At 38.8% G+C, this 15,945-nt stretch overlaps 1 protein-coding gene across 1 annotated transcript in view; it reads left to right on the plus strand.

Annotated features, from left to right (window-relative positions):
- The window catches only part of CPE (carboxypeptidase E), a 43,041-nt gene that overhangs the window by 21,256 nt on the left and 5,840 nt on the right, over window positions 1–15,945 (plus strand). The window contains exons 2-6 of the mRNA XM_042871387.1: window positions 7,536–7,732; window positions 9,685–9,852; window positions 10,409–10,526; window positions 11,569–11,751; window positions 15,528–15,667. Of these exons, the coding sequence (XP_042727321.1) occupies window positions 7,536–7,732; window positions 9,685–9,852; window positions 10,409–10,526; window positions 11,569–11,751; window positions 15,528–15,667 (806 nt within the window). The remainder of the gene's footprint in view (window positions 1–7,535; window positions 7,733–9,684; window positions 9,853–10,408; window positions 10,527–11,568; window positions 11,752–15,527; window positions 15,668–15,945) is intronic.

Here is a 15,945-nt window from a genome sequence, read left to right on the forward strand (position 1 = left end):
ATTGCAGAACATACCTTGAAAGCCTTCTGGATCCACTCCCTTCTGCTGTTGAGACAAACAATTTGTCTGGTTCATTCATCTGCATCATTATTCTTGAGTCAACAAGTTATTTTATGATTCGTTTCTTCCTTTTATGCACCAAACTTGATTGTATTTGCACCAATTGCCTTTGCACCAGTTTAGCCTCCACTCCTTCTATTGTCATAAGGAATCATCACCCTTCTTTTCATTTTTATAGTGTTTTGGATGACACAGGGGTGTTTCATAAAGGGTATCTGTTTTTCAGACATATGTGAGTGTGAAGACTCCCCTCCAAGTCTGTGTTTCATGGATATGAACAAATCATTATGGTACCAGTTTGAAGTATGATTTCACATTCCATTGAAAAATTCTGACTCCAAGAGTGCAATGCTTGTAGATGTATTGTTGGAATATGTCTTGATGACCCTCTGCATCAATAGAACAGTTTCAGTAAGACACTTCTTAATCAAAGATTCATACACGTTGTAAGCCTGTACTGCAAAACCAGAACAACCAACCCTACCTTCTAAAATACTCAAATTCTATTTTTCTTTAGCTCTTTATAGCAAAAGCAACGTGCTGATGTAATATTAGGGCTAAAAGAAGCTGCCTTTTTTTTCCTTGGTTTCTAAGGATACTGGCATATGTGAGATCACTTTTTCTCTGACGTAAACAGTGTCCCCTCTTAGTCATCGCAAGTCAATTTTTCATTGTTTTTCCACAGAGAGACAAGGCAACAACGTGATTAGCTTTTGCTGCTTGCCTATTTCTTTCTTAGTGCACTTTATTTTAAAAGGGCAGTTCATAACTCCTCCTTTAAACTCCCTGGCCAGTAGTGACTGCCTGTTTCTCTGCCCAGAGAAGCTGTGGGTGTTCCATTCTTGGAGGCATTCAAGCCCGGGTTAGACAGGGCCCTGGGCAGCCCGATCTGGTGGGGGGCAGCCCTGGCCATGCAGGGGTTTGGAGCTGGGTGGACTTAAAGGTCCATTCAGCCTAAGCCATTCTGTGATTCAGCAGTCATGAAACAAACACTGGTGAATATTAGAGCTCATCTAGACACGGGACACTAAATAAGTCAACGCGAAAGCTATTCTTACTTTGTCTATACAAGGCACTCGTGACAGATGCATACGTATGGGGACATTTTATCCCTCTCCATCTGTTACTGATGACCAACTTCAGCACCATCTATCTGAATCACAAATCTGCAACCTACAGCTTTTTCACACTTTGCCACTTTGTGATAGTGTGGTGGTGGATTAGTTATGTTTGAATCACCTGTAAGAAGGAACTATCCAGTGTGTGCAGCCTCAGAGGAGGAACAAGTGCCACCATGATGTATCAGAAAGCTTCCTTGAGATTAAAGGAGAAAGTCTAAGGCAGGTAGAAGGGCTCTGCTGCTAGCTCCAAGGAGAGCTGTTTGTTTCCACTGAATTTCTCTTTATTTGTTTCCAGTAAAGAAGGAGAACTGCTGTTGTTCCTTCTTTTTTTCTTTTTTTTTTTTCTTTTTTTTTGTCCAGCATTTCTGCTTTCCTCTTTGACTCCAGAGCCTGAGATCTGGATATAAATGGGTTATTTCCATCTTTTGTTTTGTCTTTTCAGAAAATCAGGATGAGAAAAGTAGATCGCGAAGTTCCAAACGTGTCTCCTGCTGGCAGCAGCAATTTGAACTAGTTTAGCTTTGAAATTTCCCATGTACTTATTGCCTACAAAAACAATGGGATGGATAGATGAGCTCTGTCCTTTTGAAGTGCTGTGATGATTGGCAACAGCTTTTGTGGCTGAAGTGAAAAAGCTGATGCTGTAGTTTGCTGAAGAAAGCCTGTCAAATGAGCTTAGTGAGGAGCTGTTGTAAGTACATACCTGAATTATGTATCAGCCTTCTCCTCATTAAAAAATATATTTGGGTGATGTGTTGATGGATTAAAAAAGTATCTTTGCACTACATGCCAACCAAAACTGGAGGGTTACAGGGAAAGTCTTTGAAATGAAAATTTGCTTGGTCACATGTAGTTTTAAATGGAGAAGTTCGCTCTTTTTACTGAGCACAGTAAAAAGTTGCACTGAAACTGTTGCATCCCAAAATCAGCATCTCAGGTGGAGGATCATTTGTGTCATCCCATACTGCCAGCATTTTTCAGAAGGAGGCCCAGGGCCTGTTTTGTGTTTTGGATTGGTTTTTTTTGCTCTTTTTTTTCCCTAGCTATGAGACCAATGAACATATCCCATACTCAGCCAGTAACTGGTAGGGATGACTTAGGACTGTCCATTGCATATTTAGTGTTCTTATGAGGCTCATCTTCTATGCTGAGCTAACCGTAACTGCTATCGCAGTGAAGCAGTGAATTCTATACAAACAAAGACATGTTTGTTTATCCTAGAGCATGGAAAATGCAATGTAATGCAAAACCAGCCTAATGAATCTGGCTATATGTATAGGTGTGTATTTGCTACTTCAAAGCTTCCAATATTTTTGCTTTGAATTTGAGAGTGTCTTTTAACACATTTATACAAAATCAGAGCCTTGTGCATGTTATATTTCAGGATTTCTTATTAAGTTAAGGATTTTGATTCGATAAGTAAGTTTAATTAGTTACGATTTAAAGAATAATCATCAATTCTATTGCACAGTACCATGCAAACAAGCATTAGGCAGAAAGCCTTATTCGTATTCCACTCTGTGCTGCATCGCATGGCCTTTACCACAGACATACCTCAGTCAGTGCTGTGCTGTGCAACTGCAGCATAAACATGGCAGAGGAATGCAGCAGGAGGGAGCTGTGATGGGCTCTGCAGAAGCAGAGCAAATGCTGTGCCCGCTGCTCGTGGGTGGCTGTGCCACGTCCTGTAGTGACAGCAGGGAGAGTGGGCTGTTGGAAGCGCGAGGGGAGCATCTAGTCACCCAGAACCCTTATGGTAGAATTAACCAGCTTCAACATGAGGTAATGTCTGGAGAATTTCCCTTCCATACTTAATATACACAATGCATAGTGCTAAAGAGTTGCAGAGATTTCCAGAAGCAGCTTCAGACTGGTCTTAAGTTATGGCTGTGAAAAAATACATGCATTTTTTTAAAAGCAAGAGCTTGCAAGAAGTTCCTTGCATATCTTTTCGTTTTGTTTTGTTCCCAGTGTATTTTGTCGTAGCTCATGGCAGGAATATCAAATGTTGGAATTTTTTAAAAAGGATGTTGACCCGTTTATGCTTTCTTGTAAGCCAGCTGTGAAACCCCCAGAAGTTTATGTTTCAGCAGTGTTAAACCAAGACTACTTAGAAAACATCATCCTAACATCCTAAGGTCTATACAAGAATTTAGAAAGTAATACTGCCTGCTGTTCTGTCTTGCAGGGCTGTTCATTTTTGCGTGTCATAGAAATCAGTGTTTCTACTGAAAATGCTATTCAGGCAGGTTGGAGGTGCCTAGTTACCAAAATGATAGAAATCTCAATTTTCTGATCCTTTCACTCTTCCTTACATTTTATCCTCATTTATTTTCTTTTTTTCCCTCTTGCCATTTTTATGTTCAAAGAGGAAACTCCTGTTACAGTCCCTGATTTTCCTCATAGTTGCCCTCCAGAGAATTTGTTTCTCTTTGAACTACTGACAAAAATGGAGAGCGTAAGAAATTCCTTGATCACCTTTAGATAAAGCAACTGTAATCAAGAACACGAAGTCTGTTATTTCAGGAACATTGCCTGCTTTTCCTTTAGAAATGAAAGTCTTTAAGAATCTTTGATACTCATTTGCAAAACAGTTCCTTAAAGACCTAAGATTTCCAGCAGTCGGTTTTTCCTTCTGCATGGCTTGCACTTCCACGAGTGCAAAAAGCAGAGCTAGAGGTGGTGGCTACATTGAAAAAGAGAGTTTTGCAGTGGAGAATGTGCTCTATCAAATAGCGTTGTTGTGCTGCTTGTATCTGTTGTGGTTTCCATGGAAATTGTAGGAGGCATTACTTTCAGAGTGACCTACGTAGTAAGTGCTAAACTTTTTGCTGCTGTGATTTAGAAGATAACTGTCTTTTCAAATAGACCTTGACCTAAAAATGGCAGTGGTTAGTCACCTTTAATTAGGCAACCTTTCCAATATCAACAGCGTTCCTTCTGTTCCTAGGAAGCTGCGGAAGAGCTTAGCTGACTGTAACTGCAGAAGCAAATAGTGACATTTCACAGTGTCTGTCAGGTAGCAGAAATGCTTGCTGTTTCAAAATACTCTTTCCTCAAACATTTATCAGGTTGTAATCAATCTAGGAGGGTTGTAAAAGCTTTCTGAAAGCCTTAATGATTCACTGGCTTAGGCGTGATGAGAGACACCGAGATATTTATGAAGTTGATTGCTGCATTTAATTTCCTATGGCTTGCCCCAGAAGATGTTACGAGTCATCCACCCATTCATTTGTTATCACAAACCTCTGTATCCGGGCTGAATTTGTATGTAAGTGTTTATAAATGTCATCTTCCCATAGTCACACAAAACCTGCCGTGGTTACTGTGAATGAGAGATTGTCTTTTATACAGATACTGTCAGAAAGCTAATAGAGCTAAATAAGAATTTTAAATATTCATGCAACAGATGTATTCCTTTGTGTTTATCATATCTTGGAACATGGAAACTCTTTAACATAGTTTTACTTTATTGCATGTGTGGGTGTCAGATAAATGAGACTTGTTAAAATTATTTTTTTATACCTCTTCTGTAAGATCTGTGTCCTGTTGTCTGCCATGGAAGGGAAGCATTTCTGCTCGTTTGGAGAAACTTTTAAAAAGTTCATAATCCAATTGAGATTTTCGGAGTCCTTTCATTAAAAAATAAGAATTCTGTGAGGCAATTACATTTGTGGAATACAAAGGGTGATTAAGTTCTATGTTAAATGGCTTACAAGGGATTAATGGGAAGAGCAGCTATTCCTCCAGCCAGCTATCTTCAATCACTTTACATAGCAAAGACTTTCTGTAATTCCATTGACTCGCTCTGCCTCTTCCACAACTCCTTTCAGCTTTTTGTGCCCATGTGAGATTTTCATTGCTGCTGGAGATGCTGGTCGATGAGGCTTTATTCTGGGTTCACTTTAGACTGTACTTGTTTTCAAAAACCCTGATAAAAAACTGTTAACAATTCTTTGATTGGCGCTGGAAAGTGATACTGCATGGAAAACCTTTGTTTCTATTCCTTCATTTGAACCTGTTCTGTAAATTCAGGTGGAAGAGAAAGGCAAGTGAATAATCCATAGTCTGGGAATCTGGAGAAGTGAGTTCTCCTTCAGGCTTACATAATGGTGTTCTAGGAAAAGCCACAAATGCCAAGTGTGGCTGTGTTCATCTTTGCCATGGTAGCAAGCTTTTGTCTTAGCTTGCAAAACAATTTTTCCCCATAAGTTATATAGCAATATACATATGCATGAGTGTTCTAATTATGAGAATTTGTGATGTGCACTGCTGCACGTTTTATTAAATAGTATCCATCTGATTTAAAAGGGTTGGGCTGAGTGCATGGCCTGATTACTCTTGATGATTAGACCTCTTACATTCCCTGGTATTAACAGATAGGAAGAAATAGTAAGTTAATGCCAAAAGAGGAAATGTAGGGCTTTAGTCACAGTAATGGAGTTGTACATATGAGATAAAATGATGCTGTTTCATTTGAATCGGAGTATTTTTTAACCTAACTGACAAACAACATGAGGGAATAATATGTACAAAGCTGTCTTATCATAGAAAAGAAGTCCTGGAATTAATAGTGCTCTGCTAGGACCTTATCAGTGGATTAAGGTTTTCAAGCACAGACTGAAGAGTTGTAAGCAGATACAGCTGTGTGCTTGATTAGCAATTATTTAGGCCTTGTTTGTAATGCTTCTTGCCTTGAATTTGCCACTGTGATAGTGCTAAAGGCTATCCCAGGGCTTATGGAGACTATTTGAAGCGTATTATCAGCAGAAGGTTTGATTCAAGCTGTGCTAACAGGTGAACTCTAAAAAGGCAAATAACGAGAAAAGCCAGCATGTCCTTCTGGCTAAATATGAGGCAATCATAGAATCATAGAATGGCTTAGATTGGAGGGGACCTTAAAGACCATCTAGTTCTAACCCCTAGCTATGGCCAAGGTTGCCACCCACCAGCTCAGGCTGCCCAGGATTCCATTCAAACCTGGCTTTGAGCCCCCCACCAGGAATGGGGCATCCATGACCCCTCTGGGCAGCCTGTGCCAGGACCTCACCACCCTCTGAGTAAAGAATTTCTTCCTAACACCTACCCTAATTCTCCCCTCTTAGTTTAAGGCCACTTAGTTTTGTCCTGTCACTTTCAGGCCATGTAAAGAGTTGATCTACCTCCTGATTTAGGTTCCCTTCAAGTACTGGAAAGTGGCAATGAGGTCTCCCAAGAGCCTTCTCTTTTCCCAACTCCTTCAACCTATCTCCATAGGAGAGGTGCTCCAGACCTTTAATCATCTTCGTGGCATTGCGCTGGTCCCATTGCAACAGCTCTTGTAATGGGAGCCTCAAACCTGAATGTAGGGTTCCAGATGGGGCCTCACAAGGGCAGAGTATAGGGGGTCCCTCTTCCTCTCCCTGCTGGTTCCCCCTTCAGATATTTACATTTATACTAAAGCATCTCTAGAGCCCAAGATGTGGTCCTTCAAAAGGTAAATCCTTTATAGCTCTGTGAGACCTCAGACCTCTGCAGTGTGTTCTTTATCTAGGATCACGAGGGTGCAACTTGGGAATGTTGGAATGTTTATCTAGGTGCTGAACTTACAAATATATATATGTATATATAAACTTCTATGTGAACATGCACAGGTAAATGAATATATAAAAATATGCAGAATGTATTAAAGCCAAAATTAAATGTGTAATTAAACATGTTTGTATATGTTCAATATATAAAACAATAATTCACGTGATTCATGAGAATTTATCGTTCATACGATAGGTACATACATGGAATGTTTTTTGGAATGTTTAGCAGGAGTGATCCATGAGTTAGGTCATTGCATTTTCTTCATAAAGTCTGAGCTGAATATCTGAATCAACTGCTTTGGGTTTTTCAGATCACTAGGATCAGCTGCTGTTTCTTGGCAGCATTTTGGTAGACGAATTGCAGTTTGATGCGTGTGTAGTGGGACAAGGTTAACCTAATCTTGGTGAGAACGTGAAGGATAAGAAGCTCTGTTAGTGTCAGTTTGTATATTTAAAAATTACGACACCTTTTTGTGTTACTGAGGCATCAATTGCATTATACCTCAACAGTAGTGTTGTTAATAGCTATGATTAGCATTTATTTTGAAATAGTGGTATTCTTTCTCTGGCTTCGGCAAACAACCAAATGTAAATGACTGTTTAGCCAGAGTTCAGGAGAAAAAACATCTAGATCCACTTTCCTAGAAGAGGCCTGTAGCTTCCTGGGGATGCTGTGACAAAATGTAGTCACAGCAGTAGAGTTGTCTCTGATGTACTGTGATGTAGTCCATGCCTGGTTTTTTTGTGCTACTCTAAGACATGCTTCTTCTTTCTCTTGCAGGAGAGCCAGAATTTAAATATGTTGGGAATATGCATGGGAATGAGGCTGTTGGAAGGGAGCTGCTCATCTTCTTGGCTCAGTACTTATGTAATGAATACCAGAAAGGCAATGAAACTATTATCAACCTGATCCATAGCACACGTATCCATATCATGCCATCTTTGAATCCGGATGGCTTTGAGAAGGCAGCATCTCAGGTTTGTAAAACTACAATATCTATCTATGTATTTTAGACTGGTTATAAGGAAAAAGTTTCTTTTCCTAAGGCAGTGGCACAGGTTGTCCAGGGATACCCTGTCCCTGGAGACATTCAAAGTCATGATGGTCAGGGCTCTGAGCATCTGATGTATCTGTAAGTGTCCCTGTTCATTGCAGTGAGCTGGACTAGATGGCCTTTAAAGGTCTCTTCCTATTCAAGCGATTCTGTAATTCTGTATCAACCTGATGATGAAAATGGCACCTTAATTTATTTTATAAGTATATAAACTCTGTGGGGATCACTGAATGGTACAGCATAATTTATTTTCTAATAGTACAGTAGGCTTTTTCTCTTTAACAAAGAAGATATCATGCTTGGGCTTTCCAAGGATAGCTGTCTCTGTTTTAAACGAATATACTTCCTTTTAAAATGTAATGATGTTTATGCTTCATGCCTATTCTTTCATCTGAGTTTGCTGACCAAATTGCTTCCTGAACAAGTAACTTGCAGGAAAACATCATGTTTCCAAAGTACTAGAGAGGAAAAAAGGTTGATGTTTCCTCTAATATTCTAACTTAAATGCATTTATGTGAATTAGTTGCATTATGTGAATTATCTCAAGGAATCTAAGCGAGCCGTATTTTTAATAAAAACAACTCAATCTATATTTTAGGCATAAGGTACTTAGGTTAAGCTAAGTGCTATTAGTCAAGAAAATCTAGTATTTAGTTTAAGGTGAAGACTCAGTAAAGAGTGTTAGTGCATGGTTAGCAAATAGAGGACAAATGGAATACTCTTCTGTCCCATTTCTAGTGTGTATTATTATTCTAAAGGAAAACAACAATTGTTTTACAAGTCCTATTGATGTCTCTATATGTTTAGATATATAAATATGGAATCTTTTGATGTGGCTATTCATTTATGGTTAAGTAAGTTAAACTCTATTGAGCTCTTCATTCAGCAGCCTATTAGGAGGGCTTTTAAAAACCTGAGACCTGTTTTAACCCATGTCCATGAGGATGTCTCCCTCTAGTGGTAATAAAGCAGGACTTGTCCTCAAATTGGTACGTTATTCCACTTGATTGAAATCTCTCACTGTAGAGATTCAGTTATGAGATCATCTGAAACCTTTTAGCCAAAGTACATTTGCTTTTACAAGCCTTGTTTTAAAATCATCAATGATTTGCATAGCAGTTTCTTTTAGTGCTTTTAGTTCTGATTTAGCACCATCTTTATGCATGGTGTGTGACACTACATTTAATATATTCCAAGACTAAGACCAAAAATCTACCTAAGCCTATTTCACAGAGCACTGAAAGCTTAGAGAGACAAGCTGAGGAAAACTATGCATGCTGAAGGCATTTCCTTAATGCAGAATCACATCTCATGTGAAGGAGCAGCTGAAAGATTCTGCAGAACTCTCCTCTGCATCTTTGTTTGGTGCCACCATTGCAGCAGATGAAGCTGATGGTTGCCACAAAAATAAAACTCTCAAGAGAAATAAAGATTAATGTCCTTCTTTGTCCTGAAGCCATTTAGAACTACGAAGCAAGTGCAAATGTGCCTTGCAGCTGGTGGATACACCCACAGCTGCTTAGAGGCTCTTAGAAATGAGGTCTGTAAGGCAAAGCATGCACCTGAGGCAATGGGGAAAAGCCATGTCCTGAGGGCAGGCTCAACAAGCACAAACCGGACAGGCGCTGGAAAGTCTGATGGTAATTTTGCCCGTCTTCAGTCCAGACTTGTTAATGATGGGAGTGATTTCCTCCTCTGAGACAGTTTGGGTTTATTTAGCTTTTACTCCCACGTGGTCCATTCTTACTCTTGAGAACGTGAAAGGTAAGAACACGATGTAAATTTACATTGATAAATACACCTACATAAGAACTGATTCCTAGGCTCCTGAATCTGCCAAGCTCCCTTCTCTTTCTGTTTCTTTCCCTCGTTTAGCCCGGTGAACTTAAAGACTGGTTTGTTGGTCGAAGTAATGCCCAGGGGATAGATCTGAACCGAAATTTCCCTGATCTGGATAGGATAGTCTACGTTAATGAGAAGGAGGGTGGCCCAAACAATCACCTCTTGAAAAACATGAAGAAGGCTGTGGACCAGAATCCCAAGGTAAGCAGAGGCAGAAGAGCAAGTTGCTTGCACGCCTCTCTCTTCCATTTTGCGTAAGCAGATATGCAGCCAACCCTTGAAGCTGTGTGCAGTCTTTGTGGTTCTGTTTTTGTGTAACTGCTTTGTTCTTTTTTTCCTGATCACTTTAAATTCATTCATCTGATGGCCTTAATAGCCGTTTTCTACCTTCAGATTCAGATTATTAAATGAAGTAATTTCACTTTCAGTGCAGAGAACTGGACTATGTCCAAACAACTTATACTTTGAATTATTATTCTTGGCTTTATGTTTTAGTTTTAGCTTAGATATAATCATAATATGAAGAAAAAAAATAATGAGATAACCTTATATGTTTCCTCATTCTGATCTAATTTACACCAGATTTAAGGCTGATAATGAATCTACCCAAGTTCTGATGTAAAAGACTAATCCAACTCTCTTCATTTAAACGATTTCACAACACACATGACAATAACTAAGTCACATATATGCAAGTAACTAAGTCTCTACACTAAATAATCAATTTTTAACTGCTGGTTATGCTGTTTTGTTAAAGCTTGCTCCTGAAACGAAAGGTGTCATTCACTGGATTATGGATATTCCCTTTGTGCTCTCTGCCAATCTTCACGGAGGAGACCTTGTTGCAAACTACCCTTATGATGAGACTCGGAGTGGTATGTAGATACGAGGAGATAGAAATACTTATTCTATGCTTTTCTTCCCCATATTTATTATAATAAACATTATTCAATGCTCTGTATTATGTTGTCATGTACTTACATCAATGCTACCTGAGATCCAAGTTGTAAACATAATGGCAAGACAGTAATGACTTATTATTCATTAATTATTACTCATTAATTAATAACATGTTTAAAAGTAGCCACTGTATGACCATGTTGTCCAGTCTTGAAGAACAGCTATCTTGTTTTGCAAGAATTACATCACAGAGGTGATGGAATGCCTAAGGGAATCATGATCCCTTCATTTAATAAAGACATCCTAGGACTTTAATTAGCGGAGGCCATTTGTACCTTGCTAAGTGAAGCTAGATAGATGTGTCTAGACTGTCTGTATGAACTAAGGTTTCTCTCCTTGCACGTTTACAGGGAGGATTTCTGAAAGCAACATTATGCTAACAAAAACAGCAATTACTGTTTCATCAGTATTGGTCATATAAAAACAAGGATCACTTCGAGGTAGAGATGTTACCATTTAGCACACGGCTGTTTTTGCCACTGTAGGTTGTACACATCACTGAAATGATTGTGATGTGATGATATTGTTGGTAATTGACTTTCTTCAGTCTACCCTCCAGTAGTTTAATTGCAAATTCTTGGAATACCAGGCTGCACAACTTCTTAAGTAGAAACATTTTTCCATGTTCTGCTTTCTTAAAAAGAATGGAAAGCCTAAAATGCCTTGGATTTTTTGGTGCACATTGAAACGCGTATTTTAATAAATATTAAGGCTGATATGAATACTCATGTTAATAACAGGGCAGCCTGGTACAGGCAATTGATTAAGGACTGGAGGAATGTTAGTGTGATTCAAATAATGCCATGTTAGTTGATAGTGCTACAGAACGCTTACTGACAGACAGAGAATTTCCCAGCACCATCCTGAAGGTGCAGCACGGGTAACCTCGGTTCTGACCCCGGCCTGTATGACTGTGGTTTTGGTAATTCTTGTTCCTGGACCTTCTTTTCTCCCCAGGCAGTGCTCACGAATACAGCTCCTGCCCTGATGATGCTATTTTTCAAAGCCTGGCTCGCAGTTACTCATCTTTAAACCCGGCTATGTCTGATCCAAACAGACCACCGTGTCGTAAAAATGATGATGACAGCAGCTTTGTGGATGGAACGACAAATGGTGGTGCATGGTACAGTGTCCCAGGAGGTGAGACCCATGGCTGACTCAGGTGGTTATTTCAAGCTTGAGTTTACACTCTGGAAACTCATTCCTTCAGACTGGAATATTACTGCTCTAGTACCACAGCAACACCAGATTGAAAGATTTAACTGTTTAATTTAATTGTTTCAGTTCAGTCAAAAAATGACTTACTGAAATATTGAATATTAGCTATGAAAATGTGGACCTATTTAACTTTTAGTCTCTATTTTTTTTCCTTAGGAAAATGTTCTCTTTCCATTGTTTCGATGCAGTGCTTTCATTCTAACTGAACTGCACATGACAAAGAAAGACTTTTCCATTGGAAAAACTTGTTGGAAAGCTTGAATTAATTCCTTCTTTTGGATCTTACTTTTAAGTTAGACTGAAAATTGCTCGAGAGCCCTTTTTTTTTTTCCATGTATTTATACAAAAGCAAGAATAAAGGAGTCCTAGTTCTAACCAGAGTCTGTGATCTTAATACGATGCAGTAAAAAATGGAGAGATCCAATGGAGATAACTGTGAACCATACAGCATGAATTTGTTTTTTGTTGTTGTTTTTCCCAAGTGTAAAAGTCAGCTGGCAAGCTGTGATTGTTGACCAAAACCTTCATTGTAGTAAGAGCGACAGAATGACTCAGAAGAAAAGCAACAACAAGAACATAAAAAGAGTTCAGTGGAAGCAGCCCTTTCTACATATAGAGCTAAGGAAAATAACTAAACATCACTTAGTTCAAGTTAAAATGTTATTGAAATTTTATTCCTTTAGTCTGGAAAGCTCTCTTAGGAGACAGAAAGTGGCAGTGAAGTCATCTGTTGTATTGGTGACATTTTGCTATCCAGATGGTAGTATGCTCAAAGTTGGCAGTGATGTAAGCTATTGAAAAGCAATTTGTACTCCTGTAGGAAGAGGCCACATCAGGCCACAAGCAAAAACAAACCTGTATATGAAATGTTTTCTTTAATGCTGGTCTTATTTTTATCAGCTTGTAATTAATGATTGAATAATTTTGGAATTTCCTTCACTATTGAGTGCATAGCTTTTCAATACCAGTAATGGTTTTTTAATGTACTTTTTGTGTGGAATAGCTATTTGGAAATATAAATGAGAAGAGCAGATAGTAATGAATTACTAACAAGCCATATGCATATTCTGCTTGCTCAGTCATGGCAATGTCACCAGAATCTAATCAGATCCTAATGTCATTATGAAAATAGCATTTCAATGCAGTTTCCACTGCTGTGCTCATAGGCTATTGCTTAGGTATCTTTCTGTTTCAGATAACCTTAAATCACTCTTGGCACTCTGTTTATTCACATTTAACTTCAATTACCTTTCATGCTACCAGCTTTGAAGGCAATACTGATACTAATACATTTCTTAGGGATTTTATACAACACATGTGGTATGCACGTTTTCCACGTTGTGTACAAGGCTCTATCCTGTCTTGCTGGAAGTTACTGGCTTTACACATGTGGAAGTACACCCAGCATTCTGATACAGCTTTTAATTCAAAGTGTAGGTAATTCTGATGCCTGGATTCCAATGGTACACCACACTCCCCTTTTTTTGTTAAAATGAGAAGCTTTGGGAATGTGATGATGTGGATACCTCTGATATATTCTGGGTGCATAACGATGAGGAATAGGGCAGTTGGAAGCTTGGGCAGTAGTATCAAAGTTGCTGCAGGGTTGAATAAATCTTTTGAAATGTGTTGATTTATTGAGTGTTGCACTTAATTACTGTAGTGAACAGGCAGATAAAGAGTGCAAATTGTAGCCAGGCCAGTACAACCAGACTGCAGATGTAGTAAGGCAAAGTTCACATCCAGATTATCTTTAACCCATTTTCTATGCCAGATATTCAGATCATCACCTGTATATCAGTGGTGTAGGCAGGACTTTTTTCAGGAGACTATACCAAGAGCCAGGAAACAAACTATGAGGTATGAGTGTTTTGCACAAAACCAGAATTACCTTCCTTCTTAATTCTGTCCTTGGGATGCTAGGGCATCCCTGGTGTCACCTGCTTTGAGAGGTGGAGAAGGAGAAAATTCCTGAGTATTGGAGCTGCGGTGTTGTTGGCATCACAGTAAAATTATGCTCTGCTCTTTGGCACCATGTTATTCCCTTCATGATTCCTTTCTTTCTTCCACAAGAAAGAAAGAATCAAGAAAAGCAGCATTATCTGCTGTGTGGAACACTTCCCTGGCAGTCAGCTGTCGGGGTGACTCACGAATGCTGCTCTCTTGCTGTGTACAGGTGATGATCCATCACATATTCTGCGTGGTGGGACATCAGAGCTGTCCCTCTCAGCAGCACATCTTGCCTTCTGTGTCCTCATTTTCCTGCCATCTAATGGAGGTGCTCAGGCTTAAAAATAGAAAGCTTTTTTTTTTTTTATTTAATGAGTCTGAACAGTCTCTGTTCCTATCAGTAGTTAAAAGTCTATTGCCTGATTGGCAGAAAATAGACTCTTCATCCCTATGTGTTGGCAAAATCCCTCCTGACTCAATCTGTTAGCTGCCTTCAGTGTTCTCTTTTGGATATGGCATCAGCTCTCTGGACATTGCTGTACACAGTGCTAGTGCTTTAGTAAAGAGATCGTATTGGGTCTCCTGCATAGCTCACACGGATCAACACAGGGCTGATTGAAGTAGCTACTTGTAAATCCTTTGAGCATCTATGGAGATGCTCAGAATACCTGGTAGTCTTTCTCTTTTCAGCCTTCCATTGGAGAGCCCACTGACTCTGCTTGCTACCTAGATTGGGAAAGCAAGAGCTTAGATGTTACCAGCATCTGCAAAGAATGTAATTGTAACCTTCCTAAGGACAATCACATTCCCCCCAGCTCTTGATCCACTTACAGAGCTGGAACTGCCTTGGTTATCTGTTGACTGATTTGCAGTAGCCAACATTCCCACTGCAGAGAGAGGAGTGGCTCAGAAATGCAAAAGAATATGTCATTCTTACCAGGTTTTTACACCTGTTGATGATGCTGTTGTATATATTTTTAAATTTGTATGGTTAAAGCTACATTTATGATGAGATTTCTGTTAATTAATCAAAATCTGTCCAGTGTTTCTCTTTCAAAGTTATTGCGTTCTGTCTATAGAACAAATATATGGAAAAAAATTAGTAGGATGTCTGCTTTTTTTCTTTTTTTTTTTTTTTTTCCTTGTGGAAAATCATATATCTGGGATCTATGTACAAAAGCTTGACCAAACTCAGAATATTCTTTAGAAAACAGATGCTATTTCAAGTAAAATGTTACTGAGTTGAAATATTATATTCTCAGGAAATTTATCATGTTCTTGATCAATATTTATCAGTTTTTCGTTCAAAGACATTTTATCATGCTTCACTTGCTCTATAGTTAATTGTCATTCTTTTTCAATTACAAAGTGATCACCTTTTACTTTCATCAGGAGACATTTGAGACATAATTGGAAATGATTTTAAGTTTCCAGTGAGAAAAAAAAAGTTATTTTTATGCCAGCAACTGAAAAACCTGTCAGATAGGAGCACGCCGGTCAGGTGCATCATCACTGTCATGTTTTTTCTAAACTTTCCAAAACAAAAGTGTTTTGGAGGGTTAAGGGTTTTGTTAGTTTCTCTGTTGTAACGACATTCAGTTCAGAACTAAGCTGATTAAATAGAACTGTACCGATTGTATTTATAGCTATTATTTTCTTAGTATGTCCAGCATCTCACATGTCCCTCTTTGCTCCAGTTACTTAGGAACAATGCAAAATCCATTCATAACTCTTTTCTGGCATCATAGGAATGCAGGATTTCAATTACCTCAGCAGCAACTGCTTTGAAATCACAGTGGAGCTTAGCTGTGAAAAATTCCCACCGGAAGAAACTCTGAAGGGCTACTGGGAGGACAACAAGAACTCCCTCATCAATTACATTGAGCAGGTAAGAAAAAAAGGAATGGCACAACTCTAGTTATTGTATGTGAAACTTCTGGACTTCGTGCTGAGTGAACATCTACTTTGACATCTCATATTAATCTGATCGGTATGTAATTCTCATATGTCTCCAAGGTGATAATCCTGTGTGATACTTCTGAATGTAAGGCTGTCGAAAAAGTAAAGAAAGGAAATAAAAATATGAAATCCATCACAGTTTTTACAGATGCTTAACTTAAGTTGGCCTCCTGAATGGTTACTAGTATACATCTCCTGAGTATAAAT

This window comes from Lagopus leucura, unplaced genomic scaffold (genome assembly GCF_019238085.1).
Source record: "Lagopus leucura isolate 7727_CA_CO unplaced genomic scaffold, USGS_WTPT01 Super-Scaffold_100004, whole genome shotgun sequence".
Lineage (NCBI taxonomy): Eukaryota > Metazoa > Chordata > Aves > Galliformes > Phasianidae > Lagopus > Lagopus leucura.